This window comes from Apis mellifera, linkage group LG3, assembly GCF_003254395.2.
Source record: "Apis mellifera strain DH4 linkage group LG3, Amel_HAv3.1, whole genome shotgun sequence".
Taxonomy (NCBI): Eukaryota; Metazoa; Arthropoda; class Insecta; order Hymenoptera; family Apidae; genus Apis; species Apis mellifera.
The window spans coordinates 10,253,469-10,277,097 of NC_037640.1; the positions used below are offsets into that span (position 1 = coordinate 10,253,469).

The 23,629-nt window shown below is 22.0% G+C and overlaps 8 protein-coding genes across 12 annotated transcripts; 3 read left to right on the forward strand and 5 right to left on the reverse strand.

The window, feature by feature from the left end:
• Position 1: 1 nt before the first annotated feature.
• LOC409406 (probable nuclear transport factor 2) lies at positions 2-2,957 on the reverse strand. 2 transcript variants are annotated; one of them, XM_003251105.3, is made up of 5 exons: positions 2,558-2,957; positions 2,413-2,484; positions 2,060-2,158; positions 1,477-1,597; positions 2-340 (listed from the first exon to the last, which is right to left on the reverse strand). In XM_003251105.3, the coding sequence occupies exons 1-4, from the start codon at positions 2,663-2,665 to the stop codon at positions 1,484-1,486; spliced, it is 393 nt and encodes a 130-aa protein (XP_003251153.1). In that variant the 5' UTR covers positions 2,666-2,957; the 3' UTR covers positions 2-340; positions 1,477-1,483. The 2 variants fall into 2 exon arrangements, with proteins under 2 accessions (XP_003251153.1, XP_392921.1); XM_392921.6 differs by lacking the exon at positions 1,477-1,597.
• On the forward strand, positions 2,797-4,512 carry LOC412266 (60S ribosomal protein L27). 2 transcript variants are annotated; one of them, XM_003251107.3, is made up of 4 exons: positions 2,797-3,262; positions 3,747-3,978; positions 4,170-4,306; positions 4,432-4,512. In XM_003251107.3, exons 2-4 carry the CDS (start codon positions 3,760-3,762, stop codon positions 4,478-4,480), a joined length of 405 nt encoding a protein of 134 aa, XP_003251155.1. In that variant the 5' UTR covers positions 2,797-3,262; positions 3,747-3,759; the 3' UTR covers positions 4,481-4,512. The 2 variants fall into 2 exon arrangements, with proteins under 2 accessions (XP_003251155.1, XP_003251156.1); XM_003251108.2 differs by having other exon boundaries at positions 3,250-3,420.
• Positions 4,513-4,776: 264 nt separating this feature from the next.
• LOC412267 (dynactin subunit 2) lies at positions 4,777-7,147 on the reverse strand. The gene is made up of 9 exons (XM_395729.7): positions 6,903-7,147; positions 6,638-6,709; positions 6,412-6,545; positions 6,229-6,340; positions 5,961-6,112; positions 5,643-5,895; positions 5,353-5,529; positions 5,149-5,251; positions 4,777-5,058 (listed from the first exon to the last, which is right to left on the reverse strand). The coding sequence occupies exons 1-9, from the start codon at positions 6,936-6,938 to the stop codon at positions 4,880-4,882; spliced, it is 1,218 nt and encodes a 405-aa protein (XP_395729.3). The 5' UTR covers positions 6,939-7,147; the 3' UTR covers positions 4,777-4,879.
• A 1,073-nt stretch (positions 7,148-8,220) lies between these two features.
• On the reverse strand, positions 8,221-9,951 carry LOC551457 (GDP-fucose protein O-fucosyltransferase 1). Its single transcript, XM_026439524.1, has 6 exons — positions 9,792-9,951; positions 9,583-9,698; positions 9,381-9,504; positions 8,958-9,322; positions 8,642-8,878; positions 8,221-8,528 (listed from the first exon to the last, which is right to left on the reverse strand). Exons 1-6 carry the CDS (start codon positions 9,895-9,897, stop codon positions 8,325-8,327), a joined length of 1,152 nt encoding a protein of 383 aa, XP_026295309.1. The 5' UTR covers positions 9,898-9,951; the 3' UTR covers positions 8,221-8,324.
• Positions 9,952-11,044: 1,093 nt separating this feature from the next.
• On the reverse strand, positions 11,045-16,154 carry LOC551478 (mediator of RNA polymerase II transcription subunit 15). 2 transcript variants are annotated; one of them, XM_006567966.3, is made up of 12 exons: positions 15,994-16,154; positions 15,705-15,792; positions 15,512-15,563; positions 15,225-15,419; positions 12,949-13,208; positions 12,692-12,850; positions 12,506-12,624; positions 12,329-12,411; positions 12,079-12,240; positions 11,699-11,984; positions 11,510-11,612; positions 11,045-11,441 (listed from the first exon to the last, which is right to left on the reverse strand). In XM_006567966.3, exons 1-12 carry the CDS (start codon positions 16,053-16,055, stop codon positions 11,112-11,114), a joined length of 1,899 nt encoding a protein of 632 aa, XP_006568029.1. In that variant the 5' UTR covers positions 16,056-16,154; the 3' UTR covers positions 11,045-11,111. The 2 variants fall into 2 exon arrangements, with proteins under 2 accessions (XP_006568029.1, XP_006568028.1); XM_006567965.2 differs by lacking the exons at positions 15,225-15,419; positions 15,512-15,563; positions 15,705-15,792; positions 15,994-16,154 and adding an exon at positions 14,058-14,708.
• A 354-nt stretch (positions 16,155-16,508) lies between these two features.
• On the forward strand, positions 16,509-18,383 carry LOC551509 (deubiquitinase OTUD6B). Its single transcript, XM_623903.6, has 4 exons — positions 16,509-16,662; positions 16,854-17,271; positions 17,333-17,552; positions 17,630-18,383. The coding sequence occupies exons 1-4, from the start codon at positions 16,593-16,595 to the stop codon at positions 17,813-17,815; spliced, it is 894 nt and encodes a 297-aa protein (XP_623906.1). The 5' UTR covers positions 16,509-16,592; the 3' UTR covers positions 17,816-18,383.
• LOC551538 (lysine--tRNA ligase) lies at positions 18,093-21,290 on the reverse strand. Of its 2 annotated transcripts, none has more exons than XM_623933.6 (8): positions 21,231-21,290; positions 20,610-20,754; positions 20,024-20,473; positions 19,707-19,952; positions 19,205-19,627; positions 18,935-19,128; positions 18,665-18,827; positions 18,093-18,603 (listed from the first exon to the last, which is right to left on the reverse strand). In XM_623933.6, the coding sequence occupies exons 1-8, from the start codon at positions 21,263-21,265 to the stop codon at positions 18,496-18,498; spliced, it is 1,764 nt and encodes a 587-aa protein (XP_623936.2). In that variant the 5' UTR covers positions 21,266-21,290; the 3' UTR covers positions 18,093-18,495. The 2 variants fall into 2 exon arrangements, with proteins under 2 accessions (XP_623936.2, XP_006568031.1); XM_006567968.3 differs by having other exon boundaries at positions 20,830-21,247.
• A 220-nt stretch (positions 21,291-21,510) lies between these two features.
• Positions 21,511-23,629, forward strand: LOC102655282 (protein PIH1D3). The gene is made up of 4 exons (XM_016911318.2): positions 21,511-21,735; positions 22,343-22,545; positions 23,157-23,284; positions 23,425-23,629. The coding sequence occupies exons 1-4, from the start codon at positions 21,624-21,626 to the stop codon at positions 23,552-23,554; spliced, it is 573 nt and encodes a 190-aa protein (XP_016766807.2). The 5' UTR covers positions 21,511-21,623; the 3' UTR covers positions 23,555-23,629.

A 23,629-nucleotide genomic window follows, 5' to 3' on the forward strand; every position in this document is an offset into this window, starting at 1 on the left:
GAAAATTATTAAACTGTATTTATTTTTAATGCTCTCTTTTTGTTTCATGGCCAAGATATAAGCAAATGTTTTTCATATAAAAATTGCAATATCTAGAAAGAATGGAATAATATGTGATGACAAAGGATATTAAGGAAAAAGTAGCTCACTTATTTTAATCTGTGGAGTCCATAGCTCAGATACCTGTCTGCTATATTAACTGTGATAAACTTGCAGACATTTTTCTTCATACACTATCATGAATGCCAAGACGAAAGATGTCATGTTGACAGAAAAACGAATTCCCCAGTGGCTTCAACACAAAAATTTGTGAGAAGGCATGTGGTGGATCTTCATCTGCCTACAATAAATTAGAAATATATTATTTATAACATATGTTATAATAATATAAATATATTTAAAAATTATATACTTTTTTGTTATTTATATATTTTGCATAAATCTTAGTAAATATTAATATAAAAATCAAATTTATTGTATATAAAAACTTATTATATATTTAAACTTATTATATTGATATTATTAATATTATCATCATTAAAATAATTAATTAGATTAAATAATTACTAAAATAATTAATAACTTTATTATTAATCATGCAGAAAATGCATAATATTTCAAGAATAATAAAAATAAAAAAGATATATAATATAATTATAAACTTACCATACAATAAAATTTTATATAAAAAAAATTATTTTATATTTTTCCTTACAGTAATATAAATATTCTATTATATTTCTATAAATAATTTTAAAAATTAATTATTATAAAACTTCTACTATATTAAAAAGAATATATAATAACCATATTATATAATAAAAATATAAACTTAAATTTATTTTTATTTTTTTATATTCATATATTATTTATTATTATATAATATTATATAATTTTAAAATTATTTTTATAGATAAAACAAATTAATTATAATGATTAATGAATCTTAATATGAATTATTATTAAATAATAATTCATTAATTCATAATATTAAATAATAAGTCATTAAATTTTTACTAAATATAGAAAAAATAAATTTTATTCCTATCAGTTCAGCAATTTAAAGTTTTCTCTTTATTATTATCTTTACTAGATAATTTATTAAAGTATAATTAATTAAATAGTACATGCAAATATTGAATTAATAAAATTAAGAAATTTTATTAAATTTAAATATAATAATAATAAATATAATAATAAACTTTAAAATGCAGTAAATATTTCCATTATATTACAAAATTACTTTAAGTTTCCATGTTTGTCAAATTATTATATAATAATATTAGTAAGTGCAAAAATTATTTTTTTTAAATCTTAAATTACAGCAAACATAAAAGCAATATTGCAAATAATATATAATAAAATTAGAATTAATAATAAAAAAGCATATTGACAAACATTAAGCAGCTTTAGACACTAAGAATTAGTATCAAGCTTGCCTGTACCATGATACGAAGATCAATGGAATAGTAATACCTGACGCCTAAACCGTGTTATGCAGAGCAAGTCTGAAGATGTCATGCTGCACGTAAAAGCTGGTACCAATTGGCTTCAGGACAAATGTCTGGATGTATGCATGGGGCTGATCCTCATCAGTCTGCCCAATCATCAACAATCACTGACTGAATTTTCTTATTTCATCTTCTTTGCGGAGGTATATAGAGAGATTGTTGCTGGACATTAGTCATAGCTCAATCTCTATCTTCATATGGCAGCACAAAAAATGTAAGGCAGTACAGTACACATTTGTGTAACATGTCCAGCCAATAAAATACAATATGTGGACGAATAGAAATAAATGCAATCAAAGAATTTAAAAAGAAAATATCAGGCCAAATGTATTTTTATTTTTGAAAGCGTATTGTATTATATATTAAATAAGAATAGTAAAAAAAGTTAAATTACTGAACTAATTGGAATAAAATCTCTGCACATATTGAATTATAAAATTCTTTTATGTATAATATTTACTATTCACATATATAAATATTATACTACTCATGTCAAAATTTTTATATTTATATTATAATTATATTATAAAAAAAGCTATTTTCTTTACCTGCAACCTTCCTAAAACATTAATGAGTACGCCACCATCGAACATTGGTTGTGAATCAATAGCAGTTATTATCCGATTTATTTTTTGAAATGTTAAACTCTGAAAATTAAAAATTAATAATAAAATAATAATCAATATAATAAAAAATATTAAAAATACTACATTTATTTTTCTTATATTTCATATAATCTTTTTATAAACAATATAATTATTTTATATAATACATTTATATTTATTTAATATTTAATAGTACAATTATTTATATAAAATATATTGGAAAAAATAATATTTATAATATATTAATATAATAAAATTATATGTATATATATATATTTCTTCCATAAAATACTTACAGTTAGTTTTTCCATGATTTTAATAGCACCTTGTATTTGCAAACCCTCAAATGTCATGAAAGATGACTCGGTCTATGAATATAACAATCAAATAAATATAATATAAAAAATATAATTATAAATATTTACATTAATAAAAACTTACATTATACATATTTATTAAATTTGGTCTTTGAGCAGGATCGTCAAACATCGCATAATACTGTTGTACGAAACCCTTTCCGATAACTTCATATTGGGGGTTTAATGCCATTACGCTAACTTATTGTGTTCACAATTACTACACGATACTAACAATATCAGTCTTTCCAAGTGATTCAATCCGTTGACAAATTGTATTTAAAAAAAGTTCTACGATAAGAGTAAAATAATGCCTATTAACATCCCTCGTGCAAGATACAAGCGAGCAGGAAGCTACTTATGTCCACCAATCATTTCGATGTATCGAGAAAATCATCGGAATTATTCTCGAACTCTCGAAAAGTTTAGATATTTGGCAACGATTGTATATACTCGTTTTCGCACAAACAATGCCGTTTCTGATTCGTGATTGCTTTTGATTTGGAAATATGCAAATCTACTTCGTTGATTTTTTAAAAATTAATTAATTCATATTGTAAAAAATAAATAAAGATGTTTGTATTATTTTAGACAAAATTGATTCAAACAAAAATTTTTTATTAAAAAATAATTTTATTAAATGTCATTTAAATCGCGATTTAGGATTGGTTATCATTAAATATTACCGGATATAATAATACGACATCTGTAGGTTGAATTTTGAATATTGAACGGATAAGCAATTGAAAGTTAGGTTAACTTCCTTTTTTTCGGTGCGAAAAACCGTGAGGTGTGTAGTGTTTGTTATTGCAGAAACTAATCCAAAAACATCGGGAAATAGAAAAATAATTTATTTGTATATATAATGTTGATCTTAATATTGTTTATTCCGATATTTTTGGAATAGCAATAATTTTTCCAATTTTATAATTTTAATAATAAGTTCGTGTAAGAGAATATATTGATATATATTTTTAAAATTTTGTTTATATTAAATTAAAATTGAAATAATTATTTAAATTTTAAGAATATTAAAAAACTAAAATTTTAAGAATATTAATTTTGTGTAAATTTGTTTTCTTATTTTTTAGTATTTGTGACAAAGAAGAATTATGTGATATGTGTTTACAATTATGATTTAATTTATGTTAAAGAGATTTTGCAAAAGAAATTAATAATATAATATAAATTATTACATATAAGTTTCATAACAAAATTTATATTATTTATATTATAATTTTTAAATTAATTTTTTATTTTTTTATCATATCTAGATATATTTTCAAGATGGTGAAGATTATGAAAACAGGAAAAGTAGTATTGGTCCTTAGTGGCCGATATGCTGGAAGAAAAGCTATCATTATGCGTAATTATGATGATGGAACTACAGAAAAACAATATGGACATGCAATGGTAGCTGGAATTGACCGATATCCACGTAAAGTACACAAAAGAATGGGTAAAGCAAAGATTCACAAACGTTCTAAAATCAAACCATTTGTGAAAGTAAGTTTTATAAGTTATTATTGAAAATTTAAAAAATTAATAATGTAATTATTTAGTATCTTTAAACTTTTCTTATTAATTGTTAATATAATTCTTTTTTTTTTTGGTTATATTAAATGTTTTTTGTTAAATTATATTTTGATATATTAATATATTTATTGTAAATATAGTTTAAATATGTACAATTGTAGGTATTAAATTATAATCATTTGATGCCAACAAGATACACTGTAGATTTACATTGGGATAAAGTAACACCTAAAGATCTTAAAGATCCAATGAAACGCAAGAAGATACGATTCCAAACTCGTGTTAAATTTGAAGAAAAGTATATATTTATAATAATTTTTTAATATTCTATTTTATAAATTAATTTAATTTTATATTTTTAAATATAAAAATTGTTTTAAAAATTATTTTATAAATAATATATATATAATTATTTATTTTTAGGTACAAATCTGGTAAAAACAAATGGTTCTTCCAAAAATTACGGTTTTAATTAAATTTAAATAAATATAAAATTTACAAGTATTTTAAATGTAATAATTCCCATTTATTCTCCTACTCCAGAATGAAAAAACAAGTTATCTTTTTACATATACTTGAAAAGAGCATGATTCTAATTTATTTTTAATTTATAATGTATACATTAATGAATTAGCCATCTTACTACGAGAATACAAAGATACTTAATTTATATTATTTAAAATATTTTTAAAAAATAATTTAAAAAATTCTGATAAAAATATTTTAAGAATATAACATATGGTGTATATTAAATGAATAATTTAAAAATACATTTAGAAAATATATATTAGTAAATAACATAATTTAATAAATATATGATAAAAAAATTGGAACATCATAACGAAAATTTCATTCATATTTTTATAAATTATCACTTGTTAAGTTTTTTAATACGTTCATCTAATGATTCTATGTTATTTTTTATAATTTCTAAATTTGATGCAAAGCTTTCTTGAACTCCTTTTAAAAGAGATTTATTACTCTCCAAATCGGATGTTATTTGCGATTGTAATTCTTCTAAACGTGTTAAAGATTTGTTGAATGTAGCAGCTAAAAAAAAATATAAATAATATGAAAAAATAATATATATTTTTAAAACAAAAGATATATGTAAAGTTTTTCTCATATTTAGATACATACCTTGTTGGTGAATGGTATTTAAAGCCAACATTCGATTTACAGTTTGTGGTAAAATTTGTGACATAGTTTCCGTCTGTTTCATGATATCATACATTTCTGAAATCTAGAAACAAAATTTGATTTTAATAAATTTTATTGGATTCTAATTTCAAAATTTTATATAAATTATTATTTAATAAATTATTATTTTTAAAAAAAACTTACTTTTTGTTCTTGTTCTGAATCTAATGTTAGTGTAGTTTTTTTCTGTGCAATATTATCCATTCTATGAATTAATGTAGCTAATCGACTTTCAATTATATCTAATTGATAAGTATCTAATAATGCAGCTTTTGCTCCTAATTCTTGAAGAGCTTCCATTACTCCTTGACTTTTGAGATTCTATAAAAAAATTTATTATTTATATAATATTAAATTAATTTATAATTTATTAATTTAACTTAATATTATATATAATTTATTATAATTATGTAAAAAATAATCACATTATATACCTGTGAAAATTTGGAAAGTTTATCACTAGTTGTTCCAATGATACTTTCTAAATTGCAAAGCCTTTGTTCAAGTAATGCAATTCTTGCTGCTTCTTGCATTCTTGCTTTTTCTGGAAGATACATCATCTGATACTTGAGTACACCAGGTTCTGTTTTATTAGTTTTATCATCTTTTATATTTTGCATTTTTGAATCAGTATCAGAAGTAAGAATACTAGTTTGCTTGAATGCTTCTATTTGTGATATCAATTGTCTAAAATATTTATTAATAAAAAAAAAATTTTCATTCTATATTTCATTATTACAACATAAACTTACTTCATTCTTGTGCCTTGTGGATCAGATAGAGTAGCAACAAGATCAGCTCCAAGACATTCTTCTAATTTTAAAGAATCTAATTGTTTTTCTAGAAGCTGTACTTGAGAGATCACACCAGCAACAGATTTTACTTCATCTTCTCCCATTTTTTCCTAAATAAAAGTAAAATTTTTCATAAATAAAAGTGAAATATATATATTTTTTATTAAATAAAATGATAAATTAAATAAATAAATTACAAATGAATAAAAACAAATAAATTAAATACTTTTAAATCATTCACTTCTTCATATAATTCTTTAATTTCACATTGTAAACGTTGATATTTTTGAATAAGGGTTTCTTTTTCTCCTTCTCCAGGTAATTCCCAATCTCCAAATCTAAAATATTAATTTATATCTTTCAATATATATAATTTATTTTTTATATTTATTTATCAAAAAAAATTTACTTATAGCCAGTTCTTGGTTTGAGTGATACTCGATCTGAAAAATCAACTCCTTTGCTGATAACATGTTTATTTTTAAATTTATTAAATGCTTCTGTGGCACTAATATGTAACTTTTCTATAGAATCTGTTTCATCCTAAAAATATAAATATTCATACTATTAAATAATGTAACATATAATAAATATATTATAATCTTCATATATACACAATACATATAATGTTATACCTCAGGATAAAGTTGAAATTGTTCTGATTCTGGTAAATCAGTAGTTTCATAAACATCAACTTGATCATATGCCTAATATACAATAAAAATATCAAAATATTATATACATTCAATACAATAAATTATAGAATATTGAATAAAATTCTTTTATACCAAATTCTTTATTTTATTTTGTATTAAATTATATATATATATATATATAATATGATAATAATAATATATGTAATTACATCAATATAATTTTGACATTATATGAAATACTTACAATCCCAGGTAAATCAGCATATTTAGGATCAGCCATTTTTCGCGATTAAATTAAAAAAAGTTACTAACGTTTAAATTATTTTATTTATCTAAAAAATTTAATCTTTTAATAATAATTTATAATAAAATAATATTAATATAAAGTATTAAGATTTCGTTCAAATATATCGTAAATTGTCACTGAACACTTTACATATATTTTACGTTCATACGATTTATACGATATCTTCTAGCAAGTGTCAGCACTATACGAAAAAGTGGTAATTTTAAATAATGATAAATAATGAAATATGTATTTTTTCTATTTCTTTTATCCTAAAAATAAATAAATATCATAATAATAATAAAATTAAAATAAATATGATATTAAATTTTTCTTTTCGATTTAATATTTATAAATTTAATCGTTATCATTATAATATTTAATGATAATATATTTTTAGAATATATTAACTAAAAATATCGTAAGAAAATAAAAATATAGAGTATATTGTAATTTTATTTTAATAATACATATTGCTTTTAATATTGTATATTAATTAAATTTATAAGGTTATTAAAATAAAATAATATAATTTCATATATAAATTTATTATATTTTATGTATCTGATTATATTTTATTTTGTTTAATTTTAAATTGTATTTAAAGTTATTTATTATAAAAATGTAGATAGTTTATTATATTTTATAATTTAATTAAAATTTCTCTATTTTATATGATGATCATTTGTTGAAAAAATATATAAAAAGTATAAATTTTAATTGTTATTTTGTAATTTACAATAAGATAATTAAAACTTATTCACTAAATAATATATATTTATTGTCATTTAGAAATGTAATAATTTAAATATTTTAAAATATTCTATTTTGTGAAATTGCATTTTTTATATGTTATCCAATTGTTTCTGAAAACTATAGATGTTATATTAATTTCTATGATTAATTTTAAATTCTTTCATATTTACTTTATATTTTTATATTAATATCTTATTGCTAATTTTTTTTTCAAATTATTATTTTTAAAATATTAATTTTAAAAAATTTATAAATTCTTTGAAAATGTTGCATATTAACATAAAAGCTAAGAAATATTAATTTAATTTAATTTAATTATGTTGACATTGTTAATATTTATATACATATATTTTTATTTTATCGTTTCATTATTATAAAAATATTTTCAAAAAAAATGTAATTTTATATAATTTCTTTAATAAAATATAATATATAATATATATATAATATAAAATATAATATAAAATAATATATATAGAAGTAAGTTTTTTCCTATATATAATATATGAAAAATGATTCGTGTAAAAATTGTAAATAATTTAAATAAATCATTTAAAATTTTATTATTGTTGAATAAATAAAAATGGAGTGTGTAGGAATAAATGAAAGTAATTAAAAATTACGTTACAATTCTTCATGTATAATATAAGATGAAGATCTTTCTGAGGGAAAACCCCAAAAAAATGTAGGATACCCTTTAATTTCTCTTTCTCTTGCAACAAAAGCTGAGAAGGAAGATATACAATTTCCTATAAAATAATTTGCTCTTCCAAGAATAGTTAAATCTAAGTGAGGTGATGCTGGTGAGTCTTGTTTAAAAACTGGAACCTATAATAAATGTTGAATGTTTATATTCAAAATGAAAATTTATTAACTGCTTTTAAATGTTTTTATATTAATTAATTATTAAATTAATTAATTTTATTAACTTAATATCTTACTTCCATTCGTGCTAAGGCTTTAGTAAGTTCTTCAATCATATAATTATTATCAGAAGCTACAAATACTGATTTGACATTATTACCATTACGAATAACTCGTTTTAGATGACGCACTATTAAATCAAATGATGGTAAACACATAGCAGAAGTTGCTTTACCACGTTCATTTCGATATCCAAGACATTGTGGAGCAGCAAAAAGATTTGGTGTGCTAGATATAAATTCACAAGCACGAATCTATATAGAATATATATTATTGCTTTTTAAAATTTATAATATATTGAAAATATATTTTGAATATTTATAAAATAAATACCCAATCAATTCCATTACGTAAATGAATTCCTACGAATGCTCCTTTTGGTAATTTTTGTTTTATAAATGTTTTTGCTTTATTCAACATATCTATATTCCATTCCACATATTTATGTAATCTCTTATTTTCTAATTGAACAGGAAAACTTGCAGGTGCACCTGTAAATGCTAATACTGGCCAATGTAAAGCAGGATATTGTTTTTTCCATTGTATAGCCATATCTGTATGATAAACATCATAATGAAGAGGACCATAAAATTCTGATTTAACAAAATCTATATTATATGTATCCCAAAATGGACCAAATGGATTTCCATCTTTAGCATTACATGAATCTCCTTTTCCACGTGCAGAATAACAAAAAGCTATGAAAAACAATATGTTAAATTTATTTTATTTTTAAGCTTAACATTTAGAACTTACATACTCTTTCCTTAGGCTGCCATATTCTTGGTGCAATATCTTGTATAAAATCTTCCATTAATAATGCTTTATGATAGTATTGAACTTGTGAAACATTAAAATATGTGTCAAATGGAACTTGTATCTGTAAATTATAAATATGGATAAAATTATATGAAATATTAAATATTTTATGAAATATTAAATATTATTTTTTACAAACAGATCTAGTTTCTCCAGTTCTGTATTCAACCCATGGTGGTAAAACTAAAGTACGATTTAGCGCTTTTGCAAATCCTAAAGCGCCTAAAAAATGATCTGCTTGATTTCCAAATCGTCCTACGAATTATAATTAAATCTATTTTAACGAATTATTATTTTTTTTTAATCATTTTATAATTATTTAAAATCTAAAAAAAATCAGTATCTTACCCATACAAGGACAATAAACAATATATCCATTTGTATCAATATCAAAATCTTCACAATATGTGCTATAAAATTTGGTTAATAATAAAATGAAAATAATACTGAACATTGCAATAGAATTTTTTTGATTTATTCTATTTAATTATAAATAGTTTGTTAATTAAAATGTTATAAGTTAAAAATATAATTTAATTAATTATTTTAGTTTTTATACATATCCACTATTACTATGGATACGTGCATTGATTACTGCAAACATAGAAGAGTTTACAAAATGTATGAAACAATAATAAAATAGAGACATTACATGTGTCCTAATTTTATCATAGGCGAAAACCTAATATTTAATAAAATCATAGATAAGATATAATATATATGTTTTTTTATGTTATTAGATTTTTTATAATTGGAATTAAATAAAATGATTTCTGTTTTTTTTCCATCATTTGTTTTTTTTGTCTGTTTTGTTCTTGGCGCGCATAAAAATATGTCAAAAATATTTTTATCATTTATTTTCTAAATTACATATATCTTAATTTTTAATGTGTAGAAATTATATAGAAATGTATATCCAAAAATATCATATAAACTGGAGATTTCTGAAGTAATTTTAAGCAACATTTTTTTTTTGCAAAAACTTTTACGACTTTATTAATGAATTATTAACAAAAAAATATTGGCCAATCACGAAGCATATAGTCTCTTTAAATGACAGTAGCATTAGTTACGTGTTATTGATAAATACGAACAATATACTTTGAAAAAAGTATGTTAAATATTATATTTATTTATTGTTTGTGATATAATTCGATATAATTTTTTATTGATAAAAGAATATTTGTTATATTAACAGCATGTAGTTACTATTACAACTTAATTAAACTATGCTTAATTAAACTATATCTATGATTGATCAGTTTTTTGCAATAATTCATTAATAAAACTATATAAGAAAAAGAAAATATTGCTTGAAATTATCTTTACAGTTTACAAATGTTCCAATATTTTTGAAATAGTTTAATATAAAATATAAAATCTGATTATTTAAATACTTTAAAATTAAATTTTCCAAATAAATAAATGATTAATAAAGGATATAATATTAAAATTAAAAATATGCATGTAATAGAAAATATACATTAATATTAATTTAAGTTATATATTAATTTAAAATTATATTCAATTAATCATAATGTTAAAATTAATTCAAACCAATTTCAAAAAATAATAAGTAGGGTAAAATTAAATAAAAACAGTTTATAATTATAATTACTTTATGTTTATAAAATATTTTTTAAATACTTTAATATATGCAAAGTTATATTATAAACCCATTAATACAGTACTAGCAGTAACAGGAATTTGTGAAGGTGCACTAGCTTGTCTCACACTCATTTCCCAAGTATCTAATAATTGAGATACAGAAAAACGTCGAGGAAGTTTTGTTATACGTGCATTTAGAGCTTTCTGAACTGCGCAAAGAAATGTTGTGGCATATTCGTGAGGTGCCATTACACAACGGGGTGGCGTCAATGGATAATCAGCAGGAACTGTTACTGAGACAGGTGGAACACATGGAAGATGACGATCATCCAACCAACATATCAATTGAATACATTTTGATCCAGTTTGTTGTGCTGGATCCAAACTGACCTATATATATATATATGTTTAAATAGATATTACGTTTTAAATTGCAAAGAAAAATTGATTATATGTACCTTAAATCGTTGATCTAATCGAGCTATCTCTCCTTGTAATACATCTGGTATTTCACTAGGAGATTCTTCTATTTTTTGTTTTTTTAGTGGTTGTGGTAAATTTCTAGTTGTAAAAATAAAATTTTATGAGATTATTTTGCAATATAATCAAATCAATCACAAATTATACATTAAATTAATATCACTTACTTTATTTCTGGACCAAATAAAGCTTCTAAACAGGGACCAAAAGTACGTTGTAATGTATGATTTACCACTGGACTCTGAAGATGTGTGCTTACTGCTTCTAAAAGTGGACTAAAGAAATGATGTTCTTTTAATGTTGTAACTGGAGGTCCAACACTAGCATCACTTCTTTTAAAATCTACTTTTTCAAGAACTACTTCACATTTCAATAATGTGTCTAAAGGCATTCGTTTACTAGGATTCGATAGAATTTCTAAAAGTTTCTTCATTTTGCTTAATTTATCAACATCTGTTAAATAAAGAAATTAAATAATGATTATCTACATAGAAATGAGATTAATATTAATAGTTAATATTAATAATATTAAATTAAAATTATTTACTTCCTTCATTTCCCATCTTAGCAATCATTCTTCGTAGAGGTTCTACATATTTACTTAATTGTTTAACTTTGTCTCTATAAGCTTGGTCTTCTTGTTGTGGGCTTGGGGTAGCCCCCACACCTCCAGGAGTATTCAAGGAACTGCTAGGAGATGGTGCCATGCCTAATTTAATATAAATTTTATATTTTTATTTTAGATAAAATTGATATAATAAATAATTTCTACAAAAACTAATCTAACATGTACATACCTACAGATCGTTGTGGTCCTGCCATCATAGCATGTTGTGGACTAGGTGAAGGAACTAATGCTGGTGATGCTACCATTTGATTACTATAAAATTTATTGTATAACTTTAATTTTTAAATTTGAACGTTTATTTAATATATTTAATATATTTAAAATATTTATATTTAAAAAAATATACCTTGATGGTGCACCTAAACCAGCAGGACTTGGAGCAGATGGTGATGGACTTTGACCTAAAAATTGAGTTGGTGTAACATTTCGAGGCCCAGGAAAACCAGCATTTATCATTTCACCTTGCTAAAAATAAAAATATATATAAAAATATTTATAATGAAGTTTATATATTATTTTATTATTTCTATACCTTTCTTTGCATGTGACTTAATTGTTGTTGCATTTGACCAGGACCTAATTGTCCTGGAGCAATCTGATTCATTTGTTGTGGCAAATTTGCTTGGATTCCACTTATAGATCCAGTAATTTGATTATTTATTTGATTAGATAGTTGACTTTGCATTTGAGTCTAAAATATATAATTAAAATATAATTAAAATATATAATTTCATTTATATTTTATACATATAAAAAAAAGGATTTACATTTTTTTTAATAAATACATACTTGCATATTCTGCTGCATTTGTCCTGAATTGATTTGTGTCATTTGATTAGGAACCATTTGATTCATTTGCTGAGACATATTTCCTTGAGCCATTGGATTTAGTTGTGTTAACATTGAATTAGTTTGCATGGTTTGAATTGGACCCATATGATTCATTGGACCACTAGTTTGAGCAGGCATCATACCCATACCTGGTATTTTATTTTGCATGGTCTGCATGCTTATAGGTTGTCCAGGACGTTGATTTAAACTTTGTAATACTAAAACAATTGATAATAAAAAAAAAATATATTTATATAATTATTTCATCATATTATATTTTTATATTTTAAGATTTACAATAGAGATAAATGAAAAAGATCATTTGAATAAAAATATAATGACATAATAAAATAATTATATGAATAAAATGAACTATTACTTCTTAATTTTTTTAATATATTTTTCAATATATGTATTTATTTTAATATATAATGTCTTCATTTATAATAGTTTATATATTTAAATTATAACATAGGAGAATAAAAAGATTACAATTTAGTAAAGTATTTAACAATCTTATTAAATTAAAATATAAAACAATTGCAAACTTAAATATAAATTTAATAAAAAAATATAGTATATTTATATGTGTACGATATATTTTAAATGAAATGTAATACATGATTAAGTTAGTGATTTGTCATCAAGAGAAAAATTTTCATCCATAAACAATTTAAATGCTTCCATTAAAGGGAAATCAAAAAATATTTTTAGCTTTTCTTCTAATTTAGTTATACATATTTCTTTTTGTTGTGCTAATACATTATTTTTAAGTATATATTCATATGAAAGATTATCAGTTTTAAAATCAACATCTAATACTATTTCTAGAATAATAATATCTTGTAGACTTGTTTTTTCTATAAATTTTGGCCAAGCATTTTCTTTTAACATTATTTTGATATTGGTCAAAGATTTATTTACTTCAAATTCTGTATCTTTGTGAATTTCTTTTACATTTTCAATCATTTTACATATATATTCTAATCTTTGTACAAAAATTTTCAATGAATTTTTTATTTTACGTATCATTTTAAGAATATTTGGCGTAGTAGGATTATAAGTACCTCTTTTTACTTTATTCTCAAGGGTTATTACATCTGGAAGGCGACTATGTCCTAAACTAATGTACCATTTACGCAATAGTTTAATATAAACAAATGTTATTTTAAATTTGATGCCTGGTATATGAGTTTCATCTATACCAGGTTTATAAATATAACATACTTGATTATCTGTTAGATTAACTTCCATACCACATTGTTCTTTAATCTCTGTTGCAAGATTTATTTGTTCACGTATTGTAAATTTCCAAGATTCATGTAATAATTCTTCATCATTTCTACGTTCAATATATTTATAAAATTGAGCATGAGATGGTGACTTTGTTAAAATTTTATATGTATCTGAATTATCAGAATCATAAGCAGCTTCACTTTCTATAGAACTTTCATATTGTGAGTAATACATATTAGTTAATTTAGACATTTTTTGTTTTTTTATAATTTAAAGAGTTACTTTAAAAAATTTTTATAATAATAGTGATTAGGTTAAGTTACTTTTTTTTATTAATAAAGAAAATATATTATCTAAATTTTCTTTCTTTTTCTTTTTTTCGTTCTAATTAATATTTATATAATATATTTATATAATATACTTATATAATCATCAAAATAATTTTTGTTAGAAGTAAAAGTTTCAGTTACTACTGCCTTGACTATAGTAAAGCTTTCTAAAGACATACATATCTTATACAGTTTTTATCACTTTTGAAAGATTTCATACTTATATGTTTTATACTATATATATATAAGGTGTTTTAATAATTTAGTTAAATTAAAATGAAAATTATTATATATAAAAAAATAAATTGAAAATATAAAATGAAATATATTTTATATAATGCAATATAATGCATTTTAATTTTTTCTTTTTTTAAAAAATAATTATTATATTTAATAAATTATTACAATTTGTAATCAGAAAAATTTAGACATAACTATATTTTATTACATGATTATATTACTTCCATAAAATTGCAAAATAAATAATTATTTTATTTTTTTGAAAATAAATAATTATAGTTAGTTTGCAGAATAGTTGAAAGATTGTTTAGATATAAATGCATTTTATTAACTATATTCTTAATTATTAGTGAATAAAAATTTTTTTTCAGTAATAGCTGCTTATTTAACATTTTTTTTTATAACATCACAAAAAAAATATATACTTACAATTAGTAGCAGTATTTGTAGGTGGTTGTGGAATTATTCCTTGAGGATTGGATCCTGGTCCACTCATATTCATCATTTGATTATTTCCAGTTCCTTGACGTGCCAATGTTTGTAATGCTCCAATTGGATCAGGCATTCCTTGATTTCCAGAACAAGCTGCACCTGATGCAGTACCTCCTGTACCTTTTTTAGTATCTATGATAAAAATATATTATATTATAAACAGTCAATCATTTAAATTTATAATAAAATTAACTATTTTATATAAATTAAAATATTTATATTACTTAATTCTCTGACATGTAGAATTAATCTAGCCACAAAACCTAGATATTCTTCCTGCAAATAAATGAATTTATTATTAGTAAAAATAATAATGTTTAATATGAAAGATAAATAACATATTTATTCTTCAAAATTCTTATACATAGTATTTATTAGATTTAATAACTAATTTACAAATAACTTTAAAAGGCAAACCTTAGTTTTTGCTTTTTGGAAAACATGATTTTCCATTTCAATACTATTTTTTGCAGTAGGCATCCCAGACATTTGTACAGCTTCATCTCTATAAAATATTTTTAATAAATATAAAAATATTTATTTTATATTTATTTATTTATTTATATATATAAATTTATTCTTTTATTTTTATAAAAACATAAAATATTATAAAGTTTTTAATTTTTTTACAATGTAGATTATTTTAATTATATTAAAATAAAGAAATATTTTACCATTTATAATTTTTTGACATAAATTAACTTACATTTTCGCAATTACACTTTGTCGAAAACTTTGTGTTCTCCAAGAATTTTCATCTGTTGCCATTTTTAATGTTCAATAATTAAATCAACAATCGAAGCAATTACACAACCTTCTTTTATCACGGTAACAGTACGACTAACATATCACTAACTGAAAGCCTGTTTTTATAGTTTGAAACATAAAGGTATTAGTATATAAAGATAAATAGCTTCCTTAATCATGTTTCTATGAAAACGATGATTACTTTATGATATTATATGAGAGATTAAGATCTATTTGATATATTTAAATTAATATTTAAAATAATTACAAAATTACGAATAAAAAATTAGATATATTAAATAAATTAAGCTAATTAATTTTTTATTTAATAACAAATTTTGAATTTTTTCTCAAAAATAAATGGATTTAATATATAATAATTTTTAAATATTTAGTTAAAATAAAAATAAGATATTTAAGACTTACCTAATTTCATATCAAAAGTAGAAATTGATTCATGAAAATGCTATGCTGTATGGATATTAGTTTATCATGTCAGTACTTTATATCCTAACCTTAAAATAAATATATGATTTTTAAATAACCTCTAAATTAAGAATGGCAGAATTAGAATTAACGGAAAAAGAATTAACACAAAGACATAAAAAAGAACGGAAAGAACTACAAGGTAATAAAATTAAATAATTTTGAATTATAAAATATTTTTAATTAATTATTAATAATATATGTTCTTTAATGTAAAATTATTTATAATTTTAATATTGCGTGTATATAAATTTTTTTATAAAAAATATTTTATCGTATTAATTATATAACAATTTTAATTATAATTTTTGTATTTTATATTTTAAATTTTAGCACAAATACAAATATTAAAAAAGTCAATTTGTAAGGGTGATAAGAAAAAGAAAAAAGAGGTAACTGAAGAAATCAATCGCTTAGAAGAAGCTTTAGATAAAAAACAAGAAGAAGAATTAACTATATGGAAAGTTACACATCTTAATATCAATAATGTGGAAAATAAAAATATAGAAAATAGTAATAGTAACGAAAGCACAAAAGATAATAAACAATATGAACAACCAACACAGAGAGTTTCAAAAGCTCAAAAAAGGAGAGATAAGAAAGCAAATGCTGAAAGAGAACGTAATCAGAGAATCATAGAACAAGAAGCATTAAATGTTTTTGGAAAAAGAAATGTAGAATTGCAAACTATTAAAAAAATTCTTTGTGAACGTGGTCTAATGATTTATGAGATTCCAAGTGATGGCCATTGGTAAGTTTATTAACTTATAATTACACAATTATGCTTTTGATTACTATATTAATTTTTTCAGTTTGTATAATGCTGTTGCGCATCAATTAAAAATTATAGGAGAAACACCATTAAATTTTCATGAACTCAGATCAAAAACTGCTATATATTTAAGAGAAAATATGAATGAATTTTTACCATTTATTTCTAATCCAGATTCTGATGATTTTCTCTCACCAGAACAGTATGAAAAATATTGTGATGATGTGGCAGATACAAGCGCATGGGGTGGAGCTATTGAAGTAAGTTAAAATAAAATAAAAAAATATTTATAATTTTTTGATAAATTATTGTATTAAATTATTTTTTTTTTAAATAGTTACAAGTCCTTTCACATGTATTAAAATGTCCAATAGAAGTTATTCAGGCATCAGGTGTACCATATGTTATTGGTGATAATTATAATAATGAAAAGAAAATAATATTGACTTATCATCGACATATGTATGAATTAGGTGCTCATTATAATTCTGTTACAAAATATGTTAAAGAAGAAGAAAGCTGATAAAAATGGACTTTATATTTTGCTAATGTTAATAAGAAGAGAAGTTAAGCATGTTTTGTAACACTTTTTACTATGATAAAATATGAACCATTCAAAGCTGCCACAATTTAAATGTCCAGGAAACATATCAATTTTAAATTAATAATTCAACGTTTCTCTGGCAACTTTAACTAATATACATTTAAAAATCTATAATTTTTATTAATAGTAAGTTAGATTTAAGATAAGAATTAATAAGTCTTCCTTTGTGGTTTTTTTGTAAATGATTATTGCGCTATTATGAAAATTGTATTTATTTATTACTTAAATATTTGACAATATAATGAAGCTGCCAGCAAATTGCAAGTACACATTACTGTTCAGTGCTTGCTTGCTCCAAAGTTTTAATGTAAATATATATTTAAATAAATATGATTTATGTTTTTTACAAATTTAATTTATAATTAAAATTAAATATTAAAGCGATATTATTATAGTAAAATATTAAAATTGTGTGTATGTATATGAATATATGTTAATACTTTTTTCATGTGTTCTCATAGTTTTGTACTATTTTGGTAGTAAGTAATACATATAAAATATGGAATAAAAATAATATTATCATTATTTTTTGGAAGCATATTTTGTTTATTTTTTACTTTGCACACTTCAAAAGAATATAAGATCATAGTATTAAATCTTCACTTTTCCACATGATTTATTTTATCATTTAATGTTTTATCATCTTCAGATATTCCTTGATTTTTATTTGGGTCATCTGGTTTCATTTGTGGGAATAGTAATACTTCCTAAAAGAATATTATTATTATATCTTATTTATATTCTTTTTATATTCATTTGAAAATTTACCTTAATATTATTTGAATCTGTAAGAAACATAGTAATACGATCAATTCCCATTCCCCAACCAGCAGTTGGTGGTAAACCATATTCTAATGCTGTACAGAAAGTTTCATCAACGACTTGTGCTTCCTCATCTCCAGCTGCTTTATCTTTTGCTTGTTCCTCGAATCTATATATTTTGATCAAATAATATACTGATATTATTAGATAAATTTAAAAAATTATGTAATTTATTATATACTTTTTAAGAAATTTTTATTCGAATGATATTATTACCTTTCTCTTTGAATTATTGGATCATTCAATTCTGTATATGCATTACAAATTTCTTTCTTCATAATAAATAATTCAAATCGTTCTGTTAATCCCTGTTCAGAACGATGCCATTTTGCCAATGGAGACATAATTTGAGGATGATCCAAAATAAATGTAGGATTGATACAAGTTTCTTCTATAAATTCTCCAACAAGCTGTTAACAATTTGTTGAACAATATATATATAACTATATTAATAATATTTTAACATCTACTAATTTAAAATATTACTTTATCTAACAATCTAGCTGTTGTTCTTGGTGGAGGACATTCAATCTCATACTTAGTACAAAGATCATTAAGTATTTGATTTGTTTCAGAATTATTTAATTTGTCTGCTGAAGGTAATTTAATTTTTAAAACTTCTTCTAATGTTTTTATCATTGAAAGTCGTTTAAATGGTGGAGTAAAATCAATTTCTACTGCTTCACCTTCCGGTCCATCTGGATGATATGTTATTTTATAACTACCATGAATAGATTTTATCATTCCTGATATCATATCTTCCGTAATAGACATTAAGTCATTATAATCTGCATAAGCCATATAAAATTCACAAGTTGTGAATTCTGGATTATGTGTTAGATCGATACCCTCATTTCTAAATTGTCTGCCAATTTCATATACTCTATCTAATCCTCCTATTACCAACATCTATAACCATATGATTAAATAGTAATTTAATAACATATAAATATAATTATAATATGACTATATAAAAAATATTTTTTACTTTAAGATATAATTCTGGAGCAATGCGCATATATAGATCCATATTTAATTCATTATGATGTGTAATAAAAGGCTTAGCTGTTGCACCACCCGGAATTATATTCATCATTGGTGTTTCAACTTCTAAAAATCCAAGTTCGTCAAGAAATTTGCGAACATATGCGACTATTTTTGCACGTATATGGAAAGTTTTTCTTACTTTATCATTTAATATAAGATCTAAATAACGTTGACGAAATCTTGTTTCCTAAATAATAAATTATTATTATCTAATTTAAAGCGATATATATTTCAGAATGTTTTTTAATTTTTTTATACCTTATCTTTTAATCCAAAATAAAGATTTGGCAACATATGTAAACAAGGACTCAAAAGAATAATACTATGTGGCATAATAGAAAATTCACCCTTCTTAGTTTTTCCAGGATTTCCAACTACACCAATAATATCACCTCTTCTTATCTTAGAAATATCAGGAGTAAATTTTTCTTCATTTTTATAGTGCCTTGCATTTGCCATTACTTGAATTTTAACACCTTCTCCTCTAAGGTCAAAAAAAATAAGTTTAGCACCTGATTCTCTTATTGCATGTACACGTCCAGCTATACTATGTACTTCATTGTTTAATATTTCCCCAGGTTTCAAATTATTACTAAATTTTTCAATAAAATTTTCCAATGAAATTGATACATGAAATTTATGTGGGTATGGAATATCATTTGTATTTTTAAGATGATTGATTGCTTGTGTTCTAAGTTTAATATATTCCTAAAAAAGGTTATATAATATTTAATGTAAATGTAATAATAAATATACATTATATACATTAAAATATTTAATTAATCAAAAAATATTTTAAAAACATATATATTATATATATTATATGTAAATATATTATACTTACATTTGGACTAATTTCCTCTTCTTTAATTTCCTTTTTGTCTTGAGTTTTGACTTTATCTTTTATTGGTTTTTCAACAAATGCTTTTGCTTCTTTTTCTGCTTTTTCCTTCAATTTTTGTTCTGCTTTTAAACGCCTTTTTAATTCACTGTAACCGAATTTAAAACAGTAATATAGATTTAATTTTTTATATAAGGAATTATAAATTTAAAAATATACGCACTTTGTGTAAAAATGACATACTGATATTTGACGTAATTTTATTGGTTTTGTTTTATAAAATACCGGCAATACCACGTCAACAAAAGTTTTGGTTATGTTATATAGCATAATTAAAAGAAATTATAATTGCTATTTTAATCTTTAATATTATATTATATACAATAAAGCTATTTATTTGTAAATATATAAAATACTAGTTAACGCTTAAAAAAAGGATCAATATATAATTATTCATATAACAACGTGCTTAGTTAGAATATGGCATTGATTGTTGCTTTATATTGATTATCTTAAAATTATAGATAAAATATAGATAAACTTTTTATAAATAGATGCTTATAAATATAAGCTTTGGAAAATTAATTTTTCGTTATTAATTTTTTGTATTATTATTTTACTCACTTTTTTGATAATTTTTCATCCGTAGTGTCAGCCATGTTGATAAACGTAGAAAAGATTCTTATTTTGCAGTTGGTAAACCTGGAAGGTATCTATCTGCCAAATTGAATGTTTTATTCTTCGTTTTTTCGCGCGTTATTTTAATTTTAAGTCATTTTTTTTATTTATTATTCATGTTAAAGATTTAATTTTATTATTTGAACTTATATATATTCTATTATATATAAATATTCAATTATTTTTTATATTATTACTATTATATTATCATTTTTATGGATACAATATTTGAAATGTGTTACTTTGACAACCACTTCTGTTGATTCATGCATTTAATATGTTCAGTTACTTGTGTTTAATGTTAATGTGAAGAATAATTTATAATATTAAAGTTAAAAAATGGATGGTTGTTTCAGTTATCAAGAATTAAAAGCATTGCAAGAATTAATTAATCCTACAAAAGATTCAGATTCTGAAGATGATTTACCACAAGCTGGTGCTCGAAAACTTGGTAAGTTAAAAGATTAGCATTAGATAATTTTTTTCTTACTTGTTTGATATATATATATATATATATATATATATATATATATATATATATATATAAAAGTAAATAAATTCTTTTTTTTTTGTAAAAAACATAATGTTTTTATTTTTATAATAATAATATTGGATAATAATGTGCGATTTGAGCATAGATAAATAGTACAATTAATATAATAATTATATTTCATTGTAGAAAAATCGTGTTACAAAGATCAAAAATATTTAAAATTGATAACATTAATAAAATAATAATTTATTTTAAATTTTTTTTTAAATTTAATTTTATTTATTCAAAATAGCGTTTAAATTCATAAAGTGAAATATATAAAATTATTTGATATAAATAAAAAAATTTATAAAAAGCTAATCGATATTATTATATGTAATCGATATTCATTACATTCATTTATAATTTCTATAGAGAAAATTATTATATTAAATTCAATAAAGATTTGATAAAATATTATACTGTATATTACTAAAAAAAAAAAAAAAAAAAAGAAAAAATAAATGGGAAAAAAAGTATATTTTCTTAAAAGTTTTATAGTATAATGTACATGAATATTTTTAAGGGCCTGGCGACATTAAAGTGCAGAATGGAATGTCTCAAGATCATTCGGGCCCACATGCACCGTTGGAAATGGATTCTGATAATATTTGGCATTCATCAGAAGCAATCGCCTCTCAAAATTTTGAAACCTATGATCCAAGAAAAGTACCGGAATACGAAATGAAATTTAAACAAGCAGTGACAGCGGAAGACGTCTTTTTGGGAGTTAGTATTGCATGGATATTTATCATATTGAATAATTTTTGAACTTTATTTATGTTCATTGTATAAATTTTTTATGATATTTTCTATGATATTTTTTTATAATTTATTTTTATTATAGTTTTTTTTTTAAATATTTAGATTATTTAAATTAAAATATTTATAATTTTTTTTTAAATTTTTTATATCATCGTAATTTGTTAAGACGATTGCTTATTTATCGAATTACATAAATAATTTCTAATATAATTTTGCTTTCAATGATTTTCCTAGAATCAATCATTATTCTATATTATTTGTAATTAAATAATTTTCATAAAATTTGTATACAGAAAAAATTATTGGAAATAATATTAAAAAGTAATTTCGGTAAAATTAATTTAATAATTAAGTATATAATTAAGAATATAATTAATATATAATATATAATATAATTAATATATAAATATATTTTTGTGATATATATATTTTTATACTTTTCAATTATATTAAAAAATAATCCTTAAAATAAAATTGAAAATATATATTTTAAGAAATTAGCTAAAATAATCAAAATAATTAATCAATAATTTTTGCTAAAATAAACAATAATTTATTTTTTCTTGTTAAATTAGATGGGTTTTAAAACACCAGGAACTGCATCATGTGAGTGGTTGTCTGTGTTTGTGAAGATGCCGAATGAAAAGCGCGAGAAAATTGAGCTGTCCGTGGAAACCGAGGCGATCGACGTTCGTAGCCTAAAGTAAGAGACGATCCTAACAATTTATCAGGCAATTCTCTACGAACTTTCGTTGCCTCGACTCCCAGTCAAACTGGAATTTCTTTGACAATTTTACGATTCCGTAAATCTGCCAGAGTTTAAAGTCAGTCACGATTTTCCAGTTATCGGCTCCACCTTGAGACGCCACATCCGGTTGATCCTAACGCCTCATCGGCCAAGTGGCACAATGATACGTCTACTTTGGAGATTACCCTAAGGCTTTCACGCGAACTGGACGAAGTGAATTTTTAATCAACGATTAGGTAGGCTTTGTACGATTGTACGTTTAAAACAATATAATATAAATAAAGAATAATATAAAAGAGA